Source organism: Neomonachus schauinslandi, chromosome 16 (assembly GCF_002201575.2).
Source record: "Neomonachus schauinslandi chromosome 16, ASM220157v2, whole genome shotgun sequence".
Taxonomy (NCBI): domain Eukaryota; kingdom Metazoa; phylum Chordata; class Mammalia; order Carnivora; family Phocidae; genus Neomonachus; species Neomonachus schauinslandi.
In genome coordinates, this window is record NC_058418.1 from 16,277,553 (window position 1) to 16,289,442 (window position 11,890).

At 42.9% G+C, this 11,890-nt stretch overlaps 1 protein-coding gene across 1 annotated transcript in view; it reads right to left on the minus strand.

The window, feature by feature from the left end:
* Positions 1-9,319: 9,319 nt before the first annotated feature.
* The window catches only part of LOC110590161 (cytochrome c oxidase subunit 6B1), a 7,357-nt gene continuing 4,786 nt past the window's right edge, over positions 9,320-11,890 (minus strand). Inside the window, exon 4 of the mRNA XM_021700906.1 lies at positions 9,320-9,508. Coding sequence (XP_021556581.1) covers positions 9,455-9,508 — 54 coding nt within the window. The 3' untranslated portion in view covers positions 9,320-9,454. The remainder of the gene's footprint in view (positions 9,509-11,890) is intronic.

The window sequence follows — 11,890 nt, forward strand, 5'->3', positions numbered from 1 at the left end:
AAAGAAAAATCTTAAACAACCAGGATTTACACATCAAGGAACTAAAAAAAAGAAAGAAACTAATCCCAAAGTTAGTAGAAGGAAGGAAATAACAAAGATCAGAGCAGAAATAAAAAGGATACCAGAAAAACAATAGAAAAATCAACAAAACTAAGAACTTTAAAAAAAAAAAGATAAAATTGACAAAACTTTAGGTAGACTAAGAAAACAAGAAGACTGAAATAAAAAAATGGAAAAGGAGACTTTACAACTGATAATACAGAAATACAAAGGACTATAAGAGCCTACTATGAACAATTGTATACCACCATATTGAACAACCTAGAAGAAATGGGTAAGTTCCTAGAAACAGACAACCTACCCACACTGAATCATGAAGACATGGAAAATCTGAACAGACTGATTACAAGTAAGGAGACTGAATCAGTAATAAGAAACCTCCCACCAAAGAAAAGTCCAGGACCAGATGGTTTCACTGATGAATTCTAGGAGACAGTTAAAGAACTAATACCAATCCTTCTCAAACTCTTCCAAAAAATTAAAGAGAAGGGAATATTCTCAAATTCAGTTTACAAAGCCAGCACTTGATACCAAAGCCAGGTAAGTACACTAGAAGAAAAGCAGACTACAGACTAATATCCCTGATGAATGTAGATGCAAAAGTCTCAACAAAATATTAGCAAACTGAATTCAACAGCGCATTAAAAGGACCATACACTATGATCGAGTGGGATTTAGCCCTGGGATGCATGGATGACTCAATACATGTAAATCAATAAATGTGATACACCACATAAACAAAATAAAAAGAGAACAATGATGGGATCATCCCAATACATTTTTTCACAAAAATGGAGAACACAATCCTAAAATTGGTATGGAACCACAAAAGAACAAGGATAGCCAAAGTCATACTGAAAAAGAACACAGCTGAAGGCATCACACTTCCTGATTTCAAACTCTATCAGAAAGCTATAATAATCAAAACAGCATGGTATTGGCATAAAAACAGACATACAGGTCAATGAAACAGAACAGATAGCCTAGAAATAAACCTGTGCATATACTGTCAATTAATTTTTGACAAAGGAGCCAACAATTTATCATGAGGAAAGGACAATCTCTTCAATGAATGGTGCTGGGCAAACTGGATAGCAACATGCAAAAGCGTTAAACTAGAACCCTATCTTACACCATACACATGATCTCAAGTGGATTAAAGACGTGAACATGAGATGTGAAACTGTAAAAATTCCTGGAAGAGAACACAGCGGTAAGTTTCTTGACAATCTTGGCAATGATTTTTGGGACTGGACACCAAAAGCAAAGGCAACAATAGCAGAAATAAATAAGTGGGACTGCATCGAACCAAAAGGCTTCTTCACAGCAAAGGAAACCATCAACAAAATAAAAAGGAAACCTATGAGACGGGAGAAAGTATTTGCAAATCACATATTTGGTAAGGGGTTAAATTCCAAAACATGTAACGAACTCATATTACTCCATAGCAAAAACAAAGAACTGCCACAAAAACCCAATTTAAAAATGGTTAAAAGACCTGAATAGATATTTTTTCCAAAGAAGACACGCAAATGGCCAAAGGTACATGAAAAGGTGATCAACATCACTCATCAACAAGGACATACAAATCGAAGCCAGCGTGAGATAACACCTCACACCTGTTAGAATGGCTATTATTAAAAAGACAAGAAATAACCAATGCTGGTAAGGATGTAGAGAAAAGGGAACCCTGCGCACTGTTGGTGGAAATGGAAACTGGTACAGCCACTGTGGAAACAGTATTAAAGTTCCTTAAGAAATTAAAAATAGAACTACCATATGATCCCAGCAACCTCACTTCTGGGTATATATATCCAAAGGAAATTAAATCACCATCTTGAACAAGTATCTGTATTCCCATGTTCACTGTAGCATTATTCAGAATAGCCAAGGTATGGAAACAACCTAGGTGTCCATAGACAGGTAAATGCATAAAGAAAATGTGGTGTGTGTGCACGCACACAGAGAGGAATATCAGCCAGCCTTTAAGAAGAAGTAAGCCTTCAGGGCGCCTGGGTGGCTCAGTCGTTAAGCGTCTGCCTTCGGCTCAGGTCATGATCCTGGGGTCCTGGGATCGAGCTCCGCATCGGGCTCCCTGCTTGGCGGGAAGCCTCCTTCTCCCTCTGCCACTCCCCCTGCTTGTGTTCCCTCTCTCGCTGTGTCTCTCTTCAAATAAATAAATAAAATCTTTAAAAAAAAAAAAAAAAGAAGAAAGCCTTCCATTTGTGACAACATGGGTGATTCTGGAGGGCACTGTGCTAATTCAAATAAGCCAGAAAAAAGAAAGACAAGTACTGCATGGCATCACTAAAAAAGCTCAGAGGAGCAGAGAGAATGGCAGTTGCCAAGGGCTGATGGGGGTGGTTGGCTGGGAATGGGGAGATGTTGGTCCAAGGGTCCAAGCTTCCAGTTAGAAGGTGAATAAAGTTCTGGGATTCTAATTTACAGCATAGTGACTATAGTTGACAATACTGCCTGAAAGTTGCTAAGAGTAAATTTTATATATTCTCGCCACACGAATACACACACATGCAAAGGTAATTATGTGAGGTGATGGATGTATTAACCATCCTTATTATGGTAATCATTTCACAATACATACGTGAATCAAATCATATTGTATACCTTAAACTTATACACTATATGTCAATTTTATCTCAATAAAGCTGGGAAAAAAGGTTACCTGAGCTTGATTTCAGAGTTCAGGGTGTTCAACTGGTTCTGGCAGTGAGACAGCCCCTCCAACTGGGGGGTGGGGGAGGGAGTGGCAGTGAAGCTTATGGTACTTTCCAGCACTGTCCTGGACACCCCTACCCCGGCTCCAGCTTCCTGCTGTGCAGAAGCTATGCTAATGGTGGGCTCTTGCTCCTGGAGCATATAATAGTATGTTCTTGACATAAAGAGTTCCAGCAGGTACCTCCCGATTCCTCAACTTCTCAATTGTAGGGGAGGTAGCTGGGCCCTGTGGCATGCCTGTTCTTGAGTATTTTCTTGAGGGTCATTTCTGCAAACCCAGGCTACAGCCCGCTTCTCCAGATCTTCCAACTGTTAACCACTTTCGGAAGTCATCAATATTTCAGTATTCAGTATACTTAGTATCTCTAAAAAATAATAGCTTAAAACACAACCTCAGTATCATCATCACACCTAAAAAATTAACAATAATTCCTTAACATAATAAAATATTCAGTCAGTGTTTAAATTTCCAACTGTCTCATAAATGCTATTAAAACAGTTTGCTTCAAGGGCGCCTGGGTGGCTCAGCGGGTTAAGCATCTGCCTTCGGCTCAGGTCATGATCTCAGGGTCCTAGGATCAAGCCCTGCATTGGGCTCCCTGCTCAGCCACCCTCTCCTATGCTCTCTCTCAAATAAATAAATAAAATCTTAAAAAAAAAAAAAGTTTAAAAAAAAAAGTTTGCTTCACAATATCCACAATAGCCGAACTATGGAAAGAGCCCAGATGTCCATCAACAGATGAATGGATAAAGAAGATGTGGCATATATACAATGGAATACTACGCAGCCATCAAAAAATGAAATCTTGCCAACGACGTGGATGGAACTAGAGGGTATTATGCTAAGTGAAATAAGTCAATCAGAGAAAGACAATTATCATATGATCTCATTCATATGTGGAATTTAAGAAACAAAAAGGATCATAGCAGAAGGGAGGGAAAAATAAAACAAGACGAAATCACAGAGGGAGACAAATCATAAAAGAATCACAGGAAACAAACTGAGGGTTGCTGGACTGGAGGGGGTTGGGGGGATGGGGTAACTGGGTGATGGGCATTAAGGAGGGCACTTGCTGTAATGAGCAATGAGTATTATATAAGACTGATGAATCACTAAACTCTACCTCTGAAACTAGTAACACATTTGTTAATTGACTTTAACTTAAATGTTAAGTGAATTTAACTTAATTGAACTTAAAAATAATTTTTTTTTAAAAAAAGTTTGCTTCATTTAGGATCCAAATATTTACGTTTTTTAAAAGATTTTATTTATTTGGGAGAGAGCATGAGCAGGCGGAGAGAGAAGCAGGCTCCCCATGGAGCAGGGAGCCCAATGCAGGGCTCAATCCTAGGACCCTGGAATCATGACCTGAGCTGAAGGCAGACATTTAACTGAGCCACCCAGGCAACCCCCAAATATATACCTCTTAAATCTCTTTTAATCTATATGGTCTTCCCCTAATACCCTCCCTCCTTTTTTCCTGCATTAGAGTGCATTTATTGAAGAAAATGGGTCATTTTTCTTGTAGAGTTTTCCAGAATCTAGTTTTTTTCCAATTGCTTCCTATGATGCAATTTAACATATTCCACTGTCCTCTATAATTCCTGTGAATCAGAAATTGAATCCAGAAGCCTGATCAGATTCAGGTTTATTTTGGCCAAACTTTTCATGAGTGGTTATGAGTACTTTTGAGTGGTTATGAGCTGTCTCTCTTTAGTGATATTTGCCGCCACTGACATCACGTTTAGATTCATTAGGGGTTGCAAAATGCTTATGTTTTAATTCTTTATTTTCTTCTTCGTTAGCTGGAATACCAGGGTTTTGTTTAGAGAGACGTGTTTAATTGTAAAGTTTGGCACACTCCAGCACCAGGTATGGCCTTAAGTCGAAGCAGCAGGATTTGAATATTACGCAGCGACCCCCATTCAGCCTCACACGGCGAAGAGGATCAAAAAGGCGACCATCAAACAGAAGAGCCCCATGGCCTCAGACAGGGCAAAGCCCAGAATGGCAAAGGAGAGCTGCTGCTTGAGACGGGCTCCTGGCACAGCCAATAATCAAGCTGCCAAACACTGTTCCAATGCCAGCCCCCCTGAACCAGCCATACCAGCTGTGGCAGCCCCAGGAGCCACCACCAGTCTGGAACGTGCGTCAGGCCACCTGGCATGGGGAACTGCTGCAGGATGGCTGTTTAGATGGGATCTCTGGCCTACTCAAGAAGGAGGCAGACATAGGCCTGATTAGACCCCCCAGTATAACAGTGGATCAGAGCCGGAAGGATGAGTACTGTCCCAGGGGTCTGCATTTTCAGTCTGCACTCCCACTGCCCCGCTGCCCCTGCTCCCGCCACAGTGCTTGTCCTGCTCAAGGTGACTGGAATACCAGATTCTTTTTTTAAGATTTTATTTATTGGAGCGCCTGGGTGGCTCAGTCAGTTAAGCCGCTGCCTTCGGCTCAGGTCATGATCCCGGGGTCCTGGGATCGAGCCCCGCATCGGGCTCCCTGTTCAGCAGGAAGCCTGCTTCTCCCTCTCCCTCTGCCTGCCTCTCTGCCTACTTGTTCTCTCTCTCTCTAATAAATGAATAAACTCTTAAAAAAAGAAAAAAGATTGTATTTATTTATTTGAGAGAGAGAGAGAGAGAGCACATGAGCAGGGGGCGAGGGAGAGGCAGACAATCTCAAGCAGACTCTGTGCTGAGACTGTGACCTGAGCTGAAGCCCAGAATCAGACATTTAACCAACTGAACCACCCAGGCACCCCCAGATACTTTTTTCAAGGTAATGTAAAAACCTATTGCAAAGCTACATTGAAGCCTGTAAAATGTTGGCTCACGCTGAATATAATGAAATACAGGTGTGATACTAGGTCCAACTTCACTAGATCCAAATTCCTCCTATTAAGTCTCTACTTCCTATGCCTTGGGAGGTTTCCGTTTTCTGCACTGAACCCTGATACAGATGCACTAAAAGGACACCCACAGCCCCACAAAACAGCAGATGGCTGCAAGTGGCGGTGTCCTCACTCATAAAACAGGGGTCATAACAAAATCTATGGCTTGAGTTGTTAGAAGGCCAGAGAATAGGCAGGTAAGGTACTCAGCACGGTAGCTTCAGAGTAGTTTTATAGCCTGCAGCTATACCCTAAGGGGGAGTGAGGAAGAAAGTCCTGTACTCAACTGAAACAGGAGAGGTAGATGAGAACTGGTCTTGTAGCAGTCTCCTGCAAGAGACAGAAGTGGATGAGAAACTGCCTCACAGCGGCTCTTTACAAGACCGCCCATCTCCCTTCGTTGCAGGAGGAAACCCCAGGCCTTCTGCCAAAGTTCAGGCCAGACCACAGCTAAGTTTTCCCTACGTGGCTTATGGGGAGATGTGTAAGGCTGTCACGGTGCCATGGCAGAACCATTCATCCTAGAGCCCCCCCGACAGGTCACTTGCCAATGACGAAAAGGGAAAACAGATCTTTCTGGAGGAGATAGCTGGTGGCCATCACCGTCCCCAGGGATCAGACTTGGCCATCACTATTGGGGCAACCTGGCATCACGTACCTCCTGACAGGAAGCAATAAGGAAGATACACAAGAAGGATTCTTATAAAAAGTACTTAACCTGTACCTAATCAGGCCTTTAGAGCAAACTTCCAGTTTTTAAGAACTACAGATTGGGATACCTGGGTGGCTTAGTTGGTTAAGTGTCTGCCTTCGGCTCAGGTCATGATCCCGGAGTCCTGGGATCGAGTCCCGCATCAGGCTCCCTGCTCAGCGGGGAGCCTGCTTCTCCCTCTGCCTGCCACTACCTCTGCTGTGCACTCATTCTTGCTCTCTTAAGTAAATAAATAAAATCTTAAAAAACACACACACACACTATAGAAGATGGCAGAAGCAGCTAAATGACACCGTGAGAAAGCAATTAGGCAAATCTGGAGTGCGGGACACTACAGGACAGTTGGCCTGGCCTCTTAAAAAAACCCATCTTCTAAGAGCAGGTGGGGTGGAGCAGGGAGGCTACTGTAGAATTTAAAAAACACTAGAGACCTAAAAAACCAACGCAGAACTTGAACCCTGATTGGATCCTGGTACAGAACACAGCCAACAGTATAGAAGACTTTGGGGGCACAATTTGGGAAATCTGAGTATCAGACATTAGGGAATTAATGTTAGTCTTTCTTAGAAGTGATAATGGTATGAAGGAACACGTCATTTTTCAGACATACAGACTTAAGTATTTAGGAGTGAAGTGTCAAGATGTTTGGAAACTACAGTTGACTCTTGAACGAGACATGTTTGAATTGCATGGGTCCACTTACCCACAGATGTTTCCCAATACACACACATGCAGTGCTATAAATGTATTTTCTCTTATGATTTTCTTAATAACATTTTCTTTTCTCTAGCTTACCTTATTGTAAGAATAGTATATAATACATATAACATAGAAAATAACCGACTGTTAATCAACTGTTATCAGTAAGGCTTCCACTCAGCAGTAGAAGCTACTAGTGGTTAAGTTTGTGGGGAGCCAAGTTATATGCGGATTTTTTTAAATTCATGGATGGTTGGTGCCCCTCTCACTTTGCTCGAGAGCCAACTGTACTTTTAAATGGTTTAGTAAAAAACACGTGTACACACCAAGTAAATATGACACAATATTAACAGTTGTTAAACCGAGGTGGTGGGCTAACAGCAATTGTACTCATTGTCCACTTTTTCTGAACGCTTGAGATTTTCCGTAATAAAATGTTGTAAGAGGGAACGTGCATTTTTAAAAATCTCTGCCGTTATAGAAATTACCTTCTGGTGTGTGTCGGGGCAATAATCAAGAGCGAATTAAGTAAAATACAGGGCATATTCGTGGTCAAGTACTTAAGAAACAAAAGGAGTGAAGGGCCGCAAACGTGTGTATGGGAGCTGAGATGGTAGGTCGAGGGGTCAGGGAAGGCCTGAGTTATATTTGAGGAAGACCTAAAGAGAGAGCCAAGTGGGTCTCTGGTGGAAAGGCATTCCAGGCAGGGCGAAGAGCAAATGCAAAGGCCTCCAGGTTGCAGACAGCCTGATGTATGTCGACGCTTCATTTGCTCACCCAGTTCCTGTCACCTTGAAAGGCCAGCATGGCAGGAACTGTGGGAGCAAACAAGAAGTGGTAGATCAGAGAGGAAACAGGAGAGCCCTATCAAATCTTTACCAAATCGAATACATATAATGTACATATCTGTAAATACTTGTAGATATATGGGCAGTCTCTGCGGGGGAATGCCCGGAAAACTGCTAATGGTGGCAGCCTCTGGGCAGAACTGGGCATCTGGGATCTGAGTAAGTCCCCTACATCTTTTCACTCGACTTCCTGTTTTATTTGAAATTTTCACCATGTTGAAGTTCTTTCTTATAGCCAACACATGACATAAGCTTCCACAGTTCCTCAAAGTCCCTGGGCATGCATGAGGGTCCTCTGCTTAGAGCCCTTCCTCCTCATAGGCAGGTATTTCAGAAGATCCCTCCCCAGGGCCACTGTCCTTCAATACAAGAATCATCTCTCTGCTCATCTGAATGTGCTCTGGATAAGTCTGTCTCTCAACCATTTGAGTGGTCTTGAGGAAACACCAATCCAGCCACAACCTGGTGCTCTAGCTAGTTATGCTGACTAGTCTGGTGGATGATATTCTGGACTATCATTGTGTGGCAATTTCTCTGGGAGCAGCAAGAAAATTTGGCCTACTTAAATGACTTTCCAATCATCACCATAACATTTAAGAGGCGGACCAGAACAGAGGGAAATATTACACATTGTGCAGAAAACTGCTTATTAGGGACTCCCGGGTGGCTCACTCGGTTAAGCATCTGCCTTCAGCTCAGGTCATGATCCCAGGGTCCTGGGATCGAGCCCCGCATCCGGTTCTCTGCTCAGTGGGGAACCTGCTTCTCCTTCTTCCTCTGCCTCCCCCTCGCCTACTTGTGCTGTCAAATAAATAAATTTTAAAAAAAAAAAAAAAAAAAACCCTGTTTATTAGATATTAAAAATTTATCATTAATTTCTTAGATGTAATAATGGTAGTGTAATTATGTGTAAAATAAACCTGTAACTCTAAGAGACACATATACTTACTTATTTTTGGATAACATATGATCCCCAGGATTTACTTTAAAATCACCTAGAGGGGGAGGGGAATAATTACAGGTGAAACTGATTGGTCATTTGTTGGTAACTGTTCAAGCTAGGTAATGGGTATATAGGAATTTTTATTATACTATTTTCATGTGGTTCAAAAATTACATAAGAAAAGTTTTTTGAAATTGTATAGATAATAAAGGGGAACATACAGATAAATTTTAGCACATCCAAGGGCTTGAGGCTATTCTGTATCACTCACTCTATTGTCTGGTATAGAGAAGGTGGTCAGTTTAATAACAAAACTTAAACAAAACAGAAAAAAACAGTTACCTTGAAGCCCCTCTTACTGGTCAAGGTATTAATTCCCACCACAGCTTCTTGCCCGATCACCTAGCTCTTTTACACATATGCAGTCTTACACTTTTCCAACAAGTATTTATTATTAGTTAAGCCATGATTCAGAATCCCAGGGTGGGGATCACCATGCACCCAGGTCCCCCTTCACCTCCCTGGGAGAAGGAGGGAGGACAGAGGAGAGGTGGGTAAAGCCAGTTCAGATCTTCCCAGGAAATGTGCCTTCTGCCCGCTGGTCGTCCCAGGCTGACACCTGTGGAAAGACAGCCAGTGTTACCCCGTTCCTCTGTGGGGAAACCAGATGGGTGAACTCTGTCTTCCTCACTTTGCCCACCTGTTCAGTCGGTCAACAAGGAAGCCCAGTACTGCCACTGTTCCAGGAGTGGGGGAATCAGTAGTGACCCAGAAAGACAAGAATTACTGTCCAGAATGAACTGAGCCACTGAGGGGGTAGGGGGCTGGGGGGTGGGAGGGGAGTAACAGGCAGAAAAATCCCACTTCACTGCAGGGCTGTCCCTGGGGAGACGTAGGACAGAGATTCAAGAGTGTGTGGCTGTGCCCTGTTTCAGGAACCCCAGAGTCAACACTCAATGATGTATGGCAGAAGAGAGGAAAGAAGAAATACTAGGCAGCTGTGAGGGGGGGAAAAAAAAAAAGAGGCTGATCTATGCTCTGGCATGAATAGATCTCCAAGATATACAGTCAAGTGCAAAAAGATGCAAAACTGAATAGAGTGTGATCCTACTGTTGATCACAGATGTATGCATACATATAAACAATGACGGAAAGGCCCATATCCAACCGTTAACACTCCCCAGAAGTAACACTCTGCAACTTGTGGACCTTCCTATAGGCAGCCAGAGGCATATCCATTTAGACACACCCACCCACACTTATATGCCATATATTAGAGGCAGTGGACAAAAGCATGGATAAGGAAGACTGACTCTGAACCCCCACCCCATCACTTCCTAGCTGTGTGACCTTGGGCAAATTTCTCAACCTTTCAGGGCCTGAGTTTTTAATCATGTAAAATGAGGATAGTGATAATAGTATCCATCTCATCCCGTATTTTAGCATGTTTGCCCTCATAGGATATAAAGTGCTTACAAAGCAGCTGGCCCACGGTTAAGTGCCCATTTACACACATATATACAGACATGCACACACACATACCATATCACGAATTCTACTCTGAAAAACATATATATAAATTGGGCCACACTATATAGATTGTCCTGCAACTTGCCTTTTCCCCAAGTCTTAGAGTGCTTTCTGTATTCTGTCACATAGGTCAAGATAAATGTGCCATCATCTGGGGCGCCTGGGTGGCTCAGTCGTTAAGCGTCTGCCTTCGGCTCAGGTCATGATCCCAGGGTCCTGGGATCGAGCCCCACATCGGGCTCCCTGCTCCATGGGAATCCTGCTTCTCCCTCTCCCACTCCTCCTACTTGTGTTCCCTCTCTCTGTCAAATAAATAAATAAAATCTTAAAAAAAAAAAAATGTACCATCATTTATCTAACTTGGGTTGTTTCTGAATGCTCCTCATTACAAACAATTCTGCTATGGACACATCCTTGTATACAAGCATCTTTGTAGGATGACCACATGTAAAACTGCCACATCTGGAGAGCTTTTTTTCCATTTTGAAAGATCCTGCCAAAATGACCTCAATTTATAATACCACTAACATTTAGCACAGTCAACCTTTATAATTCTTGCACCAGACTGCAAGGTAGAAATGAGCATCTCTCTGCTGTTTAAGCTGTGTTGTCCTGATGACTTGAATGGGGGATGGACATCTTTTCAAAAATGCCTGGGTTCCCCTGGATTCCCTCGCACTGGACTTGTACTGTCCATAGTCCACAGTTTTCTACGTGTGAATTTCTCATTCGCTGGGTTTACCTCTCTTTCTCTCTTTTTTTTTTTTTTTTAAGATTTTATTTATTTATTTGACAGAGAGAGACACAACGAGAGAGGGAACACAAGCAGGGGGAGTGGGGGAGGGAGAAGCAGGCTTCCCGCTGAGCAGAGAGCCCGATGCGGGGCTCGATCCCAGGACCCTGGGATCATGACCTGAGCCGAAGGCAGATGCTTAACGACTGAGCCACCCAGGCGCCCCGGGGAAAATATTTCTTGCAATGGAATTGTACACTGAAGTGTCATTTAAAAAAGCGAAAAAAAGGGGCGCCTGCGTGGTTCAGTTAAGCGTCTGAGGGTGGAGGAGGGATGCTATGTACTTACAACATCAGCTTACTCAAGATCCTCCAGGGATAAGGGGAAATCCTTGAAGGGCACAGGGCACTCAAAGACACTTGAGACAGTGTGGCTGGAGAGGGGGGAGGAAAACCAGGCAAGCTGAGGGAGACTGCATTAACACAATCTGTTCTCAAGAAATAAGCCCCGAGGGCGCCTGGGTGGCTCAGTTGGTTAAGCGACTGCCTTCGGCTCAGGTCATGATCCTGGAGTCCCGGGATCGAGTCCCATGTCGGGCTCCCTGATCAGCAGGGAGTCTGCTTCTCTCTCTGACCCTCCCCCCTCTCATGCTCTCTATCTCATTCTCTCTCTCAAATAAATAAATAAAATCTTTAAAAAAAAAAAATTAAAAAAAAAAAAAAAAAAAAAAAAAAACCC